The sequence below is a fragment of the Episyrphus balteatus genome, chromosome 4 (genome assembly GCF_945859705.1).
Source record: "Episyrphus balteatus chromosome 4, idEpiBalt1.1, whole genome shotgun sequence".
In the NCBI taxonomy this organism is placed as follows: Eukaryota; Metazoa; Arthropoda; class Insecta; order Diptera; family Syrphidae; genus Episyrphus; species Episyrphus balteatus.
The window spans coordinates 27,017,976-27,037,484 of record NC_079137.1 but is presented as its reverse complement, the minus strand read 5'-3'; the positions used below and the strand labels follow the sequence as shown (position 1 = coordinate 27,037,484).

The window sequence follows — 19,509 nt, the reverse complement described above, 5'->3', positions numbered from 1 at the left end:
ATTCACATTAGTATAATTGATCTGGCTATACAAATAATATCAGATTTTATGTAAAATTTGCCACTTCAGACTCAAAAAAATCAAATCGAGTTTCAAGTTAGTTACCTGGCTCTGGATTTTTTTCAAGATTCACACACATCGCGTGCAAGTAACGCGCATTTCACACTCACACACACACACACACACACACACACACACACACACACACACACACACACACACACACACACACACACACACACACACACACACACACACACACTCCTGTGTTTGACATTTGACTTAATATTTGTTAGTGTCTTTTTTTTTAAATGGATTTTTTATAGGAACAGATTTTGTACACAAATAGATTTCATCTTCCATTTGCAAAGTAAACGAAAAAACTAGTATTTTGGGCACTAATCTTAAAATAACTTACAATGCGGGAGTCGGACTTATGAGAATTTCATACTGCTGTTTTTTCTTAACCCACTGATGCCATGTTTTGTTTATGATGTAGGCATTTTTATTTTAATCTGCAACAAGTACTAGCATTATTTGACATATTGACATTCTAAATTTTTAGACTCTGATTGGTCAGATGTCATAAAAAGTTAGTTTACAATTAGATGACATTTTTGAACAATCAGAGCCTCTAAAAATTCAGAACTCAAGTTCGGAAGGCCTGCGTTGAGCGCGGGGATTGTTAAGCATTTTCTGCAGTAACAGTTACTATATAAATTTTAATTGTAATAATATAACAACTACAGTAGATGACGGATATAAGAAAGTCCAAAAAACCAGAGAATTCCTTTCTTATATCCGTGTTTTCTTATAGAAAAAAAGTGTATATAAGAAAGAAAATTTCTTATATAAATAAAATATAAGAAAAAAATTTTCTTATGTAAATACAAATTGCATATAAGAAATAAAATTTCTATTATAAGTCATAGCATATTTATTTCGTTTTTATATAAAATGTATTTCTTTTTTAGATGACATTTTTGAACCACAACAAACGAACACAAACAATGTGTGGGCGTTTTTTTCTTTCTTGCTCATCCTCAGTTTGTCAATTTTTTGGCAGCTCAATGAAGCTGGATTTAGAAATTTTGTGGAAGTTACACTTTGCATTATTTGCATGTTTATATACTGGAGACTTTCTTATCTACGTTTAAATTTCTATGTAGTGAATGAGATTTTATATCAGAATAGGTTTCTTATATCAGTGTTTTTCTTATAAACGTTATTCTTATATGAGGTAAATTTAACACACAATTTTATGAGAATGTGCATGGTGTTTTGAAATGTCTGTCTAATATGCGTGTTTTTCTTATATGAGACTTTCTTATATCCGTCATCTACTGTATAATAAATACCAGTTCTCTTTTCCTTCTTTTGGTCTACAAAAATATTTTAGTTTCTTATAAAAATTTTAATACTTTTCTTTTTAATAAGAAAAAGAATGTTCAGGGATGTATACCTACTATACTCGTGAATAGAAAAAATATTTTTGTTTGGAAGTTGAATCTAAACTCCCAAACAATTTAATTTGATCATACTGCCAATGAAAAATTAAAAGTGAAACTTTACATAAATAAAAACAAAATGCTTAATTGCATGTTCGACTGCACAATTATCAGTGCACAAAAAAAAACCTAGTTGCTACTTTAGTTTATAGTGAACGATTGGTTGTTCGTTTTTTTATATTTTCTGGACATAAATTCACAGTATGTCAAGTTTTAAATAGTGGAGACTGGAGATGATAGTTTAAATTAATGATAATGATAAACAAGAAACGTAAAAAAAATAAAATGCACGACTGGTCTGCACGTGCTTGCTCTTATGGCAAAGTTGTTAAGAATTTAAAGCTTTGTCTTTAAACATTATATTTTTAATTGAATTGTATTACTAATTTTAAGAAGAATAATACATAATATACATTGTATGAAATTTTTAAAAAATTTTAGAAGTTCAGGTATAATATGTTCTTATCATAAAAATCAATTTGTTGGGATAAAAGGAAGTCGGGAGCATTCGCCATTTTGGAAAAGAGTGTTGTTTTTATTTAAAAGCTCCATTTTTACTCACTCTAACAAAAAATGGCCAAGGGCGAACTTATGAACAATAAAATTATCTGAAAAATGATGTCAAAACAAATTCCGTGAGAGTTGATTGAATTCAATTTTATAGTGGGTCGAATTCCGGGTTTGTCTCCCAAGAAGATGAGAGCAAAATTACATTTTTTCATACATATAGGTATCTGACGCCTAATTATATAAAAAAATGAGCCCAAAATCGTTATTGTAAGTTGAAACCAACATATTATATAAGCAATCTAACTTCGATGTCCACAGTGTATTTGTAGTGTGAGTGTCGCCAGAGCCGGCTATTTATCGCTAAACAGGCTCTTTGAACATTTCACCCGTTTCTTAAATTTTTGGCTCTTTAAATTTTAAACTTGGCCAAGCCAAGAAACAATGCTAGCAGCTTGCCAGCATTGTTTCCATTTTGTTACCATTTTTATTCTCATTATGTAAATGTCCGCAATTTTTTTAAATAAAGACAAGACACCCGCCATAAAAAATCAACCTTTTCATTATTTGCCATTTTTTTTTTTACTTTGAACGCAAAAAATCATCATTAACGAAGAATCTACTTTTTTTCTTTACTAGGATTGACTTTGAAAAAAGAACATTTATTTTTTTAGGATAATAAAAATATTTCAAATGATTGTAAAAAAAGAGTTTTTTATTAATATTTTCAGTGAGATCACTTCAGCATTTGTAAAAATTATTTTGTTGGATTCAAAAAATCCCTTTCATTTATTTTCATTATTCCATTTCTGCACATAAACATGCGGAGGAAGAACACAAAGTTATATTAATTACATATGCATTATAATATCATATCAACAAATAACAATAACACCGCAACAAATGTCCAAGCACAAAAGAAATAAACAAATCCATTAATAACTTGTATTAAAATCGCAAAGTTCAATTTTGGTGTGTAGCACATTTGGTACGTTTACCAACTTCAATAACAAAAACACAGCTATCTGAATTTTCAGATAAAAATTTTCACCTGAAAATAAGAGTAACTAATGTCGTTTTCTTTCACTCTATTAAAGAGTACTAGCCCGATCAATCTAGAAATTTTATCAAAGTTAATTTAAGTACAAAATTTTTTGATGCAGTTAGGTTCCTTTGATGGAGGAGAATATAAAACCACAGTTTTACACCAAAATTTGATATGGCGTATCCCCGAAAATGACCCCTGACCCCTAGGTAGTACGGAAAAAGTGATTTCAGTCGAATTTAATAGAATTTTAGTATGTTGTAGGTTATGTGAAGCTCATAACAACTCTCAATGTATGCAACCCCCTTGCCCCAAGTATACCCCCTCCTTAGCCTCCTTCTCACCCCCTTTTTTTACCTCATTTGTACCCTTTTAATGGGTTGAGCACGATACTTAGGCGCCCAGAATTGATAACGGTTTTTTGAAGAGGAGTTCAATAGAAGGTGTGATCTATCTTTCCCCCCTTACCCCGTTTAGGTGGGAGGGGCAATTTTGTAAAAAAAATATTTAAATTAAAAAATTATTAAAAAATAACGGCAACACTTACAGCTATGAATGATACCATTTTCAAAAGCCAGAACTGCACACTTGATTTTAATTTATAAAACAAGTTATTTTAATGAATTGTTTTTGAAATACTGAAATTTTTCAGTGTTCAGTGTTTTTTAAAAACTTTTTTTCCAATATTTTGACTTAAAAATCTATTATTTCAAAAACAATTCATTAAAACTTGATTTATAAATTAAATTAAAGTGTGCAGTTCTGGCTTTTGAAAATGGTATCATTCATAGCTGTAAGTGTTGCCATTGTTTTTTAATATTTTTTTAATTTAAATATTTTTTTTACAAAATTGCCCCTCCCACCTAAACGGGGTAAGAGGGGGGAGATAGATCACCCCTTCTATTGAACTCCTCTTCAAAAAACCGTTATCAATTCTGGGCGCCTAAGTTATCTTACTCAACCCATTAAAAGGGTACAAATGGGGTAAAAAAGGGGGTAAGAAGGGAGCTAGGGAGGGGATATACTTGGGGCAAGGGGGTTGCATCCATAGAGAGTTGTAATGAGCTTCACTTGAACTACAACATACTTAAATTTTATTAAATTCGACTGAAATCACTTTTTCCGTACTACCTAGGGGTCAGGGGTCATTTTCGGGGATACGCCATATCAAATTTTAGTGTAAAACTGTGGTTTTATATTCTCCTCTATCAAAGGAACCTAACTGCATCAAAAAATTTCGTACTTAAATTAACTTTGATATATAGTGAAATTTTGTCTAGGATGATCGGGCTATACTCTAAATTTTTACTCCTTTTTCTGGAGTGAAAGAACATAATGAGAGTAATTTTTTTATTTGTAATTGTGTGTGTGACAAGGCAAAAATGGATAATTTCCTTGAAAAAATAGTGATAACAGGCCTAGGGACAAATTTTATAAATTGAAAAAAAAAAATTAATATTGATAACATATGAAGCATAATAAGCGTTCGTTGATAAGTCTGCTTCTACACCATAGAGGAAGGAATACCTAGAGACGCGACTTCGGTTGGTTTTTCTCTTCCACCCTACAAGCTGCAATGAGAGGAAAAACTCCACAGTGCTTATATGTGGAGTTTTCCCGTGCATTTTAAATGGCACCAACACATTCAACTGTGGAGTTGAGCTCAAAACAATTAAAAACAATTTAAGTGCTCAGTAGGAAATAAATTCATAAAAAAATAATATAATAAATTCAAAACACGAACCTATTTTTTTTATTTCTGTACATATTTAATGAAAGGTGCGGGTGTCTGGAGTGAGCTATTTGAGCTATTCAAGTTCATGTACAAACCAAAATCATGTTTAAATTCAAAATTTGTGAGGACATCTATTGGTGAAAGGAAGGTATTAAACGAATTGTACTCATTGTATATATATTTCTATAGTACTATCAATCCATGAAAATACTTTAGCGACATCTTTTGGTAGATCTGCACTTCAATTTTCTGCATAAGGTTCAAACATAAAATAAACAAGCGATCCCTGAGGTGGCGACGCAAAACAGAAAATTCTACTTCATGAGAGTACTATAAGAATATATATACTGTAACGATGAATTACCGAACTACTTTTAAGATAAAAGTCTGAACACACTACCTGCTACAGTAAAGGTAGAAATGTGAACGGACCTTTAGTAATTAAGAAACTACCCTCTGAACGCATCCAAAGAAATTCCCTCGACTGCTGAATATCCCAAAATATCCCACTGGACTGGAAGTATGAAGCGCCCCCTCTTGGAAAGGAAGCTTCGAGAAGCAAAGACGAGAACCTTCGAAGACATTCTCGAATTCCGAATTTCAGGTATAAAAGGGCAGCGTGGACACCGACCGGATACAGTTTAATCTTGAATGTGAAAGAGTACAGTACAAAGTGAAATAAAGTGTTGGAAATTGTTAGTAGTAAATAAAGTGATTGAAAAGTGTGTTTGTTTGAGCGAATAATAAAAGTAAATTGATTTGAAATAAAGTGTGTTCTTATTTGAACGGAAAGATAAGTGGAAGTTAAAATAAACGAAATAAGTTTTATTGTGAACCCGAAATAAAACGTTACAATACAATGTTGTACTTTTCACACGTATTCACAGATAGGAAAACAAGAGAAAAATAAGAGAGATTATCTGAAATTAAATTTGCGGGTGTTTTAGGTAAGGGGGGTACAAGTCGGCTCTCTAGGTATTCCTTCCTCTATGTTCTACACGAAGATGCAAGGCGCAGAAATTATGTTCGAATTTGCTTTTGATTTTCGTTTCGGTGCGTCGCGTCGCGCGCTTCTACACGTAGTATTTTTTTGAAGACGCAAATTTGACAGCTATTTTCTTTTGTTTTATTTTGTTCTTGTTTTCGTATGACGACTTCTACAGGAAGACGTAGTCGCACAAGATGCACATAAGAACAAGGGAGAGAGAAAGATCGATTTCTCCTTTGCTCTTATGTGCATCTTGTGCGTCTACGCCTTCGTGTAGAAACAGACTATGTATTTTAATTCAAAAAAAAAAACACCAAAATATACAAAAAAAAAAAACAACTCCAGTGGGGTCCATGTGCAACGAAAATTTAATAAATTAAAAACGTTACTATACACGCAAATTGACGCACACCCTTAGTTTGATAATTGTAAAATAAAAATATCCCATCATCGCAGAAAAAAAATGGGATTTTCTTTTTTATCTGGCACAGGATTTTTTTTAATTGATGAAGAGCACTGGCTGAAATTTTTTTTATTCGGTTTTCAATTTCATTTTGGAAAAAGTGAAGAATTAACGAAAAAAATGGAAGAAATATATCTGGCGAAATATAATACAAAAAAAAAATATATTCATAATGGTTGTTTTTGTTAATAACAAAAGAGTTTGAAAGAAAAACTTTTCGCATTTTTCACTTTTCAAACAAAATTTTAAAATGTCAAACTTCAAATTCATAAGTGTGTGTGCAAATCGGTGTAAATCTGATTAAAAATGTGGAGTAAATCCGGGGTACTCCGTAGTACTAAAATTACTCCGGAGTAATTTTTTTTTACACTTTTGTGGCGTCAAAGAACACAAAACCTTCAAAAGTGCAAAAATAAGTACTAAAAGGGTACTCTCATTGGAGTGAAAGAAAACGACATACATAAATGTCAAAAAGTGCAACTAATGTCGTTTTCTTTCACTCCAATGAGAGTACCCATTTAGTACTTATTTTTGCACTTTTGAAGGTTTTGTGTTCTTTGTTCTTTTCCAAAATGAAATTAAAAACCGAATAAAAAAAATGTTCAGCCAGTGTTCTTCATCAATAAAAAAAAATCCTGTGCCATATAATAAAAAAATGTTCAGCCAGTGTTCTTCATCAATAAAAAAAAATCCTGTGCCATATAACAAAAAAATCTCATTTTTTTCTGCGTTGATGGGATATTTTTATTTTACAATTATAAAATCAAAACTAAGGGTGTGTGTCAATTAGGCTGAAAAAACGACCAGAAGCATAATGAAAAATATACCAAAAGTAAAACTAAGTCCGCTTCTACACGAAGACGCACATAAGAGCAAGGGAGAAAGAAAATTCCAAAAACAGCGAAGGAAGATTTTCTACCGTGAGTCTCCGGTAAAAAATTTTGTGACTCTTTTTGACGTTTCTCTTTGATCTTCTTCTTTTTTTTGTTTTGTTTTTGTTTTGCTGCATTTGATTTCGTCTGTCGCAGAGTCCAGTGGCGTATCCAGAAAAAAATTTGGAGGGGGCTAGAAAATTTTTCAAACATTTTTTAGAGGGGTACGAAAAATTTTTCTCTCTATTTTATTCACCTTTGATCGAGAGTGAAGCGCTGTGCTGCGATACTGAAAGTGGTATAGTAGCATTTAACTGCTCTCGACGTCGACAGCTTCGTACTGCTGTCTCCTGTTTTTAAAGTTCTTGTTCCGCAATTCGACCGAAAGTGAATTGAAATCACTTTTAGATTTCACGTGAAATAAAATATCATATTCTTCATTTGGATCAATTTCAAAAACTTCGAAATTGCTTCGAACTGTCATAGCTGAAGGATCATCCTTTTTAATTTTGTTTCTGAAGTTAAATTATTACTGCTGGATGCAATTTTATCGGCAATTTTAATGAAAAAAAAAGAAGAATTCAAGAGAAAAAATAAGGAGACACAAATAAGTTATGATAATATTTTGTCTAAAAATTATAGATTCATTAAAAAAGGCACCAAATTTACAAACAGAAATAATGTGAATTGAATTCGATCAGAAAATCTAAATGAGTGAAAAATGCAGAAAGTGAAAGCCTAGAAACTAATTTTCCATTAAATTATTTTAGATGTTTAATTCGAAATATATATTTTTTCGTAATATGTTGCTTTTATAATCCGAATTCGAAGTCCAAACTGGCATTTGCTGAAAGAAACCATTAGTTACATATGTTGACCACTAAGATTTTGAGATATCAAATATTTCTATTTCCAATAGCTTTGAGAAGTATATAATTTTTGAAAAAAGTGTTTATCGAGATTGCATAAGAACTTTTGCAAAATTACACGGTGATGATATTCGACGTACGTATTATATTAAAAAGTGATCTGAAGAATTTCGAATTGGACTTAAATCCGAAAAAACCACCCAACCCCCAGCTACAGCTAAGGCTCTTACTCAAACAAACACAAATAGCCGTTTCAGAACTTGGAGGGGGCTCGAGCATGTGAGCTGCCTCTAAATCTATAAGATTTACGAACAAGTTTCAGTTACAATGAAATTATGTAAAAAATAACATGATCTGGAAGGCTTGGGGGGGGCTTGAGCCCCCTGAGCCCCCCCCTCAATACGCCACTGCCAGAGTCTGCTTCGTCGGTTGTGTATTATTTGCGTGTATAGTAACTTTTTTAATTTATTCAAATGTTTTCGTTGCGCGTAGACCCCACTGGAGTTGTTTCTTTGTATATTTTGGTGCTTTTTTTTGAATAAAAATATATACGAAAACAAGAACAAAATAAAACTAAAGAAAATAGCTGTCAAATTGGCGTCTTCTAAAAAATACTTTACTTTTCAGATAGTTTTGTATGGGCGAGTATGGGAGGAGTTTCATGAAAAACCCTAATATTCGAAATCAAAATATACCATGAAGCATTTGCATGAAGTAATTGCCCCCTTGGAAGAAGAAAAAATATTAACTACTGCGATTTTTATTTTATTTTTTACAAATTTTTCCCTAGGCCGGTTATCACTATTTTTTTCAAGGAAATTATCCATTTTTGCCTTGTCACACACACAATTACAAAAAAAAAATTTACTCTCATTATGTTCTATCACTCCAGAAAAAGGAGTAAAAATTTAGAGTACCTAGGTACTCCTTTATAGAGTGAAAGAAAACGACATAAATGCCATCTAACTTTTTATGACATTTGACCAATCAGAGCCTCTGAAAATTCAGATCTTAAGTTCAGGTGGCCTGCGTTGAACGCGGGGAATTACTCGCAAGTTGCCAGTTTTCCTTGTTGTAAAAAAAAATCCAATATTTGTTGGAAGCATTTCTTTTAGCAGTATTAACAATATTGTGAGCCAATCCGTATTTTATCTTTTTAATTGGTAATTGGCAAATAAAAAAAAGTTAAAATATTTAGTTATTGCTTATTACCAATGTTAAAATATTATTAAATTTTAAATGATATCTAATGTATTTGAAGAGTTATTGTAAAATACTAAAACTTAAGAAAAAAAAAACAATAACCTTAAAATAATACAGTGAAATTAATTTTATTAAATTAAATTTTGCATAGGTATTGGGATCTACTAACATCCTTATTGCTTTAGATACTTGAAATAAAATTTCAATTTATTTAAAAAAAAAAAGGTGCAACTTCTTCTTCTTCTTCCTTTTTTCTCGGCGCTGTTATGATCTCGATGTCGAGGGGATCATAACTATCCCACGTTACTGCTTCACACTAGTGATCCGCTTGTGGGGTTCGCCGGGTTGACCTCAGAAATCGGCGGCAAGCCTCCCGGTTTTGTATTGTTCCATTTCTAAGGCCAACTGAATGCTGGTGTTTTTGCATTTGCTTGTACCAGGAGTTTTTGGGCCTACCTCTTTTTATTTCGTGTTGGAACGTTGTATGATATTGCTTTTTTGACGGGGTTCTCAGGATCTCTCCTTTGAACATGGCAATACCAACTGAGTCGGTCGTGTTCAATTTTTTGGGAGATGGTGTTTTTAACATGAAGGCTTCCTCGGATCTTCGTACTTCTAATTCTATCAAGCTTTGTTACTCCTGCTGTCATACGAAGCATCTTCATCTCAGCTGCCGTTAACTTACTCTCATACTTTTTGTACATTGTCCAACATTGTGAACCGTATGTGAGTGCTGGACGCACAACTGCGGTGTAGAGCCTTCCTTTCAGCTTAGGGGGCATTTTTCGATCACAGAAGATAGCAGAATTTTCCAGTCACTTCATCCACCCTACGCTTACGCGATGATTGATATCGTCATCACAAGTACCTTCGTTATTTATCATAGACCCCAGATATTTAAACTTTTCACACTTGGGAAGCACTTCACCATTCAAATAAATGTCAGGAATAGGCCTGTGTGGATCAGAAAATGGGCAGCATAGGTATTCTGTCTTTTTCGCGCTTATGCGGTACCCATTACCTTCTAGAACATCCACCCATACATCAAGTGCTCGTTGCAGGGATATCGGGTCTTCACTTATGATGGCTCCATCGTCAGCAAAGAATAACTGATGCACTTTTGGGTCCGTCACTTTGCCTTCAAGCAGGTAATCAAGAACGGTAATAAAGAGCAGAAGACTCAAGACGCTTCCCTGGTGTACACCTACTGTGCAAACAGGTGCAACAGCTATGAAATATATTAACTGCATATGAAGCTACTCAACTATTGTAAAAAAAATATTAAAAAACAAAAATTGATAAAATTCATTCATTCATTGTGGTGAAAGAAAACGTTAATTGATGAAATTAAAATTGCACTGTTTATTATTATTATTTATTGTTTTTAGTATTGTAATAAGCAGGGATAGGATCTTGTGGACCTAAAAACTTAAAAAAAGGCAAAATAAAACTCCCAAAAAGGCATAAAATGGCATTTATTGAGAAAAGAATGAAATATAAAAATTAATTGCAGTAATTTTGAACAATCATGAGTTTTTTAAAATTTTCAGTTAACAAGCGCCTGAGATTGTCCCTTAAGAGTGCTCTAAAGGAGCTAAAATATCCCTCTACATTTGTAGAGACGACTGGACCCCAATTAAAGAACTCGACATCGCCCACTTCAAAATTTGCCGGGAGCTCTGGGGTCGAACAACGGCATACGTTCGCTAACGTTTTGACCATTTCTGTCTCTATTTAATTAGAAGAAAATGATAGAGACATAAAGCGTCAATACGTTAAGTACATATGCCGTAGGTCGACCCCTGGATTTGTGCTCTTTATTTGTTCAACTCTTTCGAGTCCCTTATTTGCCAAAAAAAACTGATCTGTATTTCTCAAAAACATCTTTTGCGACTGCCCCTTTCGCAGCTTAGAAATCTCTCTTGATTATGTCCAAAATCTGGAGAACTTCTTAAAATCGAGTATTGTAAATTGAGTAATACTACGTGTCCACCTACCCTAAATCCGAGATTTAGCTAAGTAGATTTAGCACAAATCTCGAGTTTTATTCTAATTCTCGGATTGAAAGTAGGTGAAAATCTTAGATTTAGGGTAGCTGAACCCAAATCTGAGATTTATCGAAGTAGATTTAAAATAAATCTCGAGATTTAGTCTAAATCTACTTAGCTAAATCTCGGATTTAGCGTAGGTGGAAACATAGTATAAGTAAGCTTTTGAACTCTAATATGTGTCGGTTGTCGGCCGCGCAATAGAACGTAGAAGACAATAAATGGTAGCAATAGCAGACAAACAAGTTGCATAGGTAGATCTTTTCATTCGAATTTTGTTTGTGTGGGGTAATTAGTGAATTTTTAATATAGAATAGATATATTGAGCAAGTAATATACTGAGTAAGTTAGCTTTTTGTTTGTATATTTGAGTGTTTTGTGCAGAGATACCTAAAAGAGATGAGAAACTTTTGACGTCATACGGGTTTGCCTACAAGCTGCTTTAGACATTTTTGGATAAGTATGCGTAAAAAAATATACATTTTTGGCTAAGTATGCGTGAAAAATCGTACATTTTTGCTTAGGTGTGCGTAAAAACACCGTGGCTACACTATGTGTGTTTTTCACATTTATTCACGAATACAAAAGAGATTACAACAACACGAAATAAACAAATGGGTTTTGGGGGGTAAAACGTACGAAAGTTTCCCATCTCCTTGGGGTATCTCTGGTTTTGTGTGTAGGCATTACCTTTAAGACGCTAAAAAGATAAAAAAAACATAGGAAAAGACAAAAAAAGGCAATAATAAGTGAAAAGGCAAAAAAAGGCAATAACGAAAGAAAAGGCAAAAAAAAAAGGCAAAATAATATACATATATTTGGCACGAGGGGGACGTGAAACGTTTTTATTTTTAATCTATAGTGTCGTACGACTGAGCAAGAAAAAAAGGCAAACTCCACAACATCCTATCCCTGGTAATAAGTTTAGCTATCAGCTTTTTTAGGTTTATTCTTCTTCACCGGACACCCTGTGTATTATAGTGTGGTTGGGAACACTAGTACCATCCTTTATAAAAGATTTTCGGCTATAATTTATCTTAGAAAAACGGCAGTTTCTTTTGTTGTGGTTTTCTGGTTGTCGTGATTTTGGTGTCATTGAATTTGTAATTAAAAAGTTCTTTTAATACCTTGTCGCATGTTTAATACGTCCCGGTTGAACCTTGAAAACTGCGACTACGGACATGTCATTTTTCTAGATTGTTGAGGTAAGTTTAGGTACATATCTACAAGTTTTTTTTTAGCTTAATAGCAATTATTTCGTGGTTAAAGGACTTACTTATTCTATTACAATATGTTTTACCTTGGAACATTGTTTTCATCATTTCCATTGGTAATTTTTGGGAATCGCTCCCTTCTTTTGCAACAAAAATGATTGTAAACCTTTACAAATAGATACATTCGAATTTTAAAATGAATCTGACTGTACCAAATCCGTTTAACAATTTAAGAATAGAAAGTAAAATTTAAAGAAACATAAGATTTGTTAAGCTATTAGAATTTAATGATTGCATAAATTTACATCTTTTAAGTATTTACAATTTTTTAAGGGGTTTTGAATTCTTGATTTCACGTATGTTGTTCCTTATATACCAACATATATGTATATTTGTGTTCTATTTTGCGCTAAGTGTTATTTTTTTTTGAGGTCACACAACATTCGAGCTTAGAAAATAACTGTGTTTATGTATAATTATTCACAAAAATGTGGGTTTATTGGCTTTGATAGCATGAACATGCTCAGCATGTACGAACCTTCTTAATAGCATAAATATTCCATGTGGGTTGGGAACCTACTTAAATATGTCTCTCTTTAATCTAATTTTGCTTCGCTTTGTTTTTCTTTTTTCAGATTGGATCAAAGATTATCTTTTGAGGACGGACTCGAATCATACAAAAAATTCTAATCAAAATAATAAGGAAACGTCCAAAATGTCAAGTTCAAAAATAATCCTTAAGATATTATTCACACTTTGTGTGTGGTCGTTTGTTATGCTGGGACTGTTTAAAATTCATGATGGGCAGATGGTATCACAAGAATATGTTTCGGTTCCAATAAATGGTCGAATTCTATTACAAAAGGAAAACAAGTATGGAATTGATCTAACCTCGACAACAACAGATAGATTTGATCCCTATGAAATTCTGGTTGATAATAGAACTGGTAAGTGTTTTGCTTTTTAATATTATTACCTTCTTTTTTAACAATCAGATCAATAGAAGTAAATTCGTGCAGTAAGCTTCATTCTGTTATGTGGAAAATAGTTCTATAAAGACTTTTGAAAACATTGCTATTGTTATAAGACTATACAACTAACTAGAAACATAATAAGAACAGTGATTCCTAGTAACATCAGCAATCGAAACCACATCAGAAGATGCTTTTTTTTTTGTTGTTGTAAAGCTTTGTCTAAATTCTATCTGCAGATGGATTATCTATTTTAATTGACATTTGCATGCTGTTTTTGTAATACATGTACACCTGCTGCATACTCGAATAGTTTTGACAAAAAAGTACACCTAGGTTAGGTTACTCTCTCGGGCGAAGATTCGACTCACTTAAACTCTTATGTCCACTGTGATACCTCACAAAAATAGCAAGTTTGGAACTCACTAGTCGAATATTTTAGAGGTGCTTACAAATAAAACCTAATGTAAAAAACCTAGATGGTTATGGGTTTTAATAAACTAACACACTTGCGTCGACATTTAAGATACAGGTGAAAATGTTTCGTCGTTTAATTTTATGTCGTTTTCAATTCAATCCATAAGAGTTCTCCGATCCCGAACGGCAAAAACAGCCAAACACAGTTCTTTTCAGTTTGAAGTTTCATGTCTTTGTATAGGTATTTTAGTCCACTCAAAGCGTCATTTGACCTTGCGCACAGAGGCACAGTCAGTTTTTATTGTATGGATCGATAGGGGTGTATTTAAAAGACTTAAACCCAATTTCTCACCACCTGATCATTCTTTTTAGTGGAGTTATTCACAAAAATGCATTTTTTTTTTTGGATATTTTACTTCTAAGCTTATATCTTTGCTCCAGTTTGTCGTAGATTAAAAAACAAACATACATTCTCTTCCTCATAATATTTTCTATCGTATGTCATGTCATTGTATTCATTGTAGTAAGTGAGTTACGACAAAATGGCAGCCAGTTTAAGTCAAATTCTAGTTGTTAAAAACCAAATTTTCGTTTTTATTTCGAAAAAATCTTATATTATGGTCAACATTTTTCTAACCTATGTTGTAGCCCTCTTAATTTCCTGCATTTAAAAAAAAATCAACTCTTTTTCACCAAAGATGACCGAGCAATTGATAAATGAACGCACCGGTGCGAAACCACCCAAAAATATCGTTTTTTGGGAATAACTCGGCTGTCCTACGACAAAAAATAAAGCTATTAATTGTTCATTACAACATTTTCTATTGATTTGGTGCACATTATTTTTGTTGAAACAAATAAAAAATAAGTAATATTAAGTCAAAGACGTTTTTTTGTTTAGCAAACTCTTGCCTTATAATTTTGCAAACGGTGTAAGTATTGGCTAACAAAATAAAATATTATTGTAGTCCTTTAAATTATCTACAATTTAAAAAAAATTAGCTCTCTCAAAAGGTGGTTTTTTTCTTAATTTTCATTCGTTTAAGATGGCTTGAATTGTTGATTACTCTTAAAACTGTTGAGCAACTTGCGTTTACGCCGACTTTTTTTTTATTTTTGCCACAGAATCAGAAGAATTTGATGCACATCTTAAAATTCTTCATCTCTCAGCTGCTGTTGCTGCTGTTTTTTTACCACCCTTCATGTTTTTGCCGTATGCATCTTTAGTTTTTCAAGTGAGAATAAACTACATTAAAACTTCGGCCAACTTTATCAGCTATTGCACGTCTAGTTAGGCCTTGGTCTCTAAGTAAATCGATTTTAGCTTTTTCAACAGTGTTAAGACACGTAGATCTACCCATTTTTCTTAAAATTTGGAATCAAGAATTTAATTTTACTGAAAACACTGGACAAACTGGAGCAAAGATATAAGCTTAGAAGTAAAATATCCCAAAAAATGCATTTTTGTCAATAACTCCGCTAAAAAGAATGATCAGTAGGTGAGAAATTGGGTTTAAGCCTTTTAAATATACCCCTATCGATCCATGAAATTAAAACTCACAGTGCCTCTCTGCGCAAGGTTAGGCCCTTTTTTCCGACGCTTTGACTGTAGTATTTGTGTTTTTTCCTAATCTCACTTAATACAAATTAACTGCAACAATATCATATTCATCACTTGAAGAGGATATAGATAATGAATAGGGTAACAGCAAAACGTTTATGATTGTAGGGAAGTTAATAATATTTTATTATTAATATTAATTTTCATTTTGGGGAACGTTTCAAGAGTTTATTTGAATAAATTTTATATTTTGCAAAGCTTTCGGACGACCAATTGAAAACGACATTAGTTCTCTTCTCACTGTTACCAGGTTGCACTCACTCGCATACCCGCATATATAATTTCAATGAGAGTCTATTTATTTACCGGCTCTCATAAGATCCCAGGATCCTACTTAATAAACTTGCCTATTTTGAATTCCAGTTTGAAAAATTTCGAACTGATTTTTAATTGCTGTTCATTATTTAATCCGAAAAGCCGGTTTCTTTACAAATTAAATTTATCTCAAACCTTCGAGTTTTATGATTTTTCTTGTCGAACAGTTCCATACGAAAATGAGCGAATGTTAAAAAAAACCGTTATGTTTACTGGGTCTCTATAGCTCTCGTGTAGTTATAAACCCTTGAATTTTCATTCTGTCCGTTGGTCGGTGTTTTTAGTAAAATAGCCATGTCAAAATTATATTTAATACCTAATAGATTTTTCATTTATTTTTTTTTTCTTCAATATATTCTAAATGTTAATAAAGATTTTGCTTTTTATATTTCTAGCAATGGACGATGAGCAGCTTGTCCGTGACGTAGAATCCCGAATTCCGTCGCTCCCAATAGCATACTGGAGTAAAAACAAAAACTTTTTGCAACAAAAATCCTCAACATGTGCCAAGTACCCTTCAATATTTGAACTAGAATTCAACAATATCTACTGGCAGACCATGCGAACTTCAAACGGTACATTTCAACTATTTGGTGCATACTATGACATTCGTAAGAGTTCACTACTCGGGCCAAGTGTACGTATTTTAGGAATGATCGATCGTATTGAACCAAAGGTGAAAACATTTTGCCAATTTTGGTTTGACGGACAAAAAGAACCATTTATTGTGAAGACATTCGAATATAAATACATTTGGTACAATAAATGGGGCAATTATAAACACGGTATTTATCAGCCATATTTAATTGCCTGCCAAATTCCAAAGCCATTTCACGGAATTGTTCCGTCATCAGTGTCGATGGTTGAAAGAGAATGTGACACTGCCACAAACAATTTACGAGTTATTTACAATCGACCACCCGACGATCAAAAAAAGGGATTTGCTGTTTGTGTCAAGGGTCTAGATTTTCTGTATGACGACCTCTCGGTTCGCCTAATAGAATGGATTGAAATGCTCAACCTACTTGGAGCCGATAAAATATTCTTCTATAATCTACAAGTCCATCCGAATATTTCAAAAGTTCTCAGCCATTACGAACAAGAGGGAATTGTTCAAGTAATTCCACTAACCTTGCCCGGAGGTCAACCGAATGTGCCTGGTTTTCAGCATCTGTACCTGAAAAAGAAAACTAATCACAAACGCCAAAACGAAGTTATACCCTACAACGACTGTCTATATAAGAATATCTATCGATACGATTACATAGCTCTGCTTGATATCGACGAAGTGATTATGCCCAAAAATGACGACACCTCATGGATGGAACTGATGAAACGCGTAATACCAAAAGCCAAGAAGATAAGACCCGAAGGTTTTGCAAGCTATAACTTTCGTAATGTATATTTCCTGGATGACCATCAACATGATCATGGCTGGCACAAAGATGTACCCAAGTATATGCATATGTTGCAGCATGTACATCGAGCGAAAAACTACACCAAGCCAAACCAATACGTAAAATGCTTCCACAATCCCGAAAAGGTGCTCACTCTGCACAACCATTTCCCATTAGCATGCCTGGGTGGGGTTTGCAAGTCCTATCCAGTGGACACAGAAGACGCCCAATTGCAGCATTATAGGGCAGATTGTGTTAAGACATTGCTCAAATCTTGTGAACAGTATCGTGAAAATTCAATAGAAGATAAAACCATTTGGAAGTACAAGGACGAGCTTGTAAGACGATCAGTTAAAACACTAGAAACACTTGGATATTTTAAGAAAACATCATCAAACTCAATCGCGTCCACACCAAATGGCTCAACAGAACGGTGATTTTTGCTTAATTGGTGACGATTGTTTTGGAAGCAAAAGCATGAAGAAACCCATAAACAGAACAATTGCTTGTGACCAAAAAGCCTAAATATAATAGTTTTAATGCAATAATCATTATTATCATAATCATGTATTTCGTGGGATTTTAATGGTGTTATCAAAACTTCAACATCATTTTTATAAAACAATCACATCTGTTCTATATTTGTATAAGATTTTCCGTTTAAACTGATTTTTTAAAAGTCCCAAGTCTGTTTTACTACTGCCCTCTTACTATCGGTGCTACAAGTTAGTCCTCACTTACAGTTAAAGCAAAATAGCTGAAATTTAAATTAGGACAAAAAAGTGAGGGACGCCTAAAAAGCCCAGTGTTGTTGTTTTCTTCAAACACATTTTTAAAGTACTTAAAGTGAGGAGTTAAAAATGATTTGTTATAAAAAGCCCAGTAATCTAGTCGATTCTATAGAGGAAGGTCATGCATCAATTCCGACAGCTGTGATTCTCGGTTCGATTGTCTATGAAGAAGGTCTAATTACATAATGCTGCATGTGTTCAAATTCAACGTCTATAAGACCAAAAATGTTCAATATTTTGCCAACAAAAGACGTCGATGGTAACATTCCTTAGACCTCTTTAAAAACTGTTCGAACATGAGAGAGGGAGTAGTATTTCTAGAAGCAAAACAAAATTCCCTAAAACAATATACATATTTCAAAAATATTAAATTAAAATAAAAAAAGGAAAACAGTAGTGAGCTCAATTTGTAAGACGTTTTATTGACTCAAAGATTGTAGTATAATTTACTTTTCCAATATCGTCAACAACTCGATCAAAAACTACAGCTTCTGCATTTGACGCATTGACTTACATATGTATTAGTTTACTGGAGTAAAAATAAAGATAAAAACTTGTGCCTTTGACATTAACAAAACATAAATAAAAAATAATACCTACCCCGTATTTGAACTAAGAAAATTATATCGTTACTATTTTAGAACTTTAAAAAAAATAGTGATTTCAAGATTGTTGAATTAAAATAATAGGAACAATTTTATGTATACCTTCCTATAAACATGTACTTACACTTTTTCAAAAATATCTCAACATCAATGAGAGTTAAAAATGACTGCTTTAATTTTAAAAGAAATCCGAGATAATAATTTACATTAATAATGGATATAATATTTTTAAGATAAACCTACCTACATATATATAGAGAGTATTTTTACTTGTCATTTTTATTTGCAACCTGCAAAGTAAGGTGGACCGCAAATTTAATAAGTTTTTTAAAATTTAAACTAAAAATCAGCTACCAAAAAGAAGCTTTCTTATAACAGGTTGGGGTGCCCTGTTTTCCAATTTTTCCGCTTTATTTTGTTGTATTATTGACAACAATTTTATTTTAAAATTTAATAAATTTCCTTTAGGGCCAATTTTTCAATAGTCAGTTAAACAGTCAGTTAGTACTTATTCTTAAGGATAGAGAAAAAATCAATTTTTCAACAAGCAGATATAGCTTATTCCTAAGAATAAAACTATCTGCTTCTTTCAGAGACGAATAAAAATTATTCTAAGGAATAATCTCAACAAAAATATTGTGTCAGTTGTCAAAGCTGTTTTGAAAGAATTTTGAAAAAAATACAGTGGAAAACAAGAAAACAAAAACAATCATGAATAAAAATGACGTTTATTTTTAAATATTTTTGAATTTGACAATTTTTTTTTTTGTTATTCTGTAGAATAAATTATTCTTGATTGAAAAATTCAATGTTTTTATCTGATTGTTTATGAGCCTAATAACTTTATTCGTCGAACAGTTAACTGTTTATTAGAAGATTGAAAAATTGGCTCTTAAAGTAAAAAAAAAAAAAAAAAAAAAACAAAAAACTGTCAAATAAA

The 19,509-nt window shown here is 32.6% G+C and overlaps 1 protein-coding gene across 1 annotated transcript in view; it reads left to right on the top strand.

Annotated features, from left to right (window-relative positions):
* The window catches only part of LOC129917705 (uncharacterized), a 62,640-nt gene extending 43,604 nt beyond the window's left edge, over nucleotides 1–19,036 (top strand). Inside the window, exons 3-4 of the mRNA XM_055997769.1 lie at nucleotides 13,088–13,399; nucleotides 16,172–19,036. Of these exons, the coding sequence (XP_055853744.1) occupies nucleotides 13,168–13,399; nucleotides 16,172–17,610 (1,671 nt within the window). The 5' untranslated portion in view covers nucleotides 13,088–13,167 and the 3' untranslated portion in view covers nucleotides 17,611–19,036. The remainder of the gene's footprint in view (nucleotides 1–13,087; nucleotides 13,400–16,171) is intronic.
* Nucleotides 19,037–19,509: the final 473 nt, after the last annotated feature.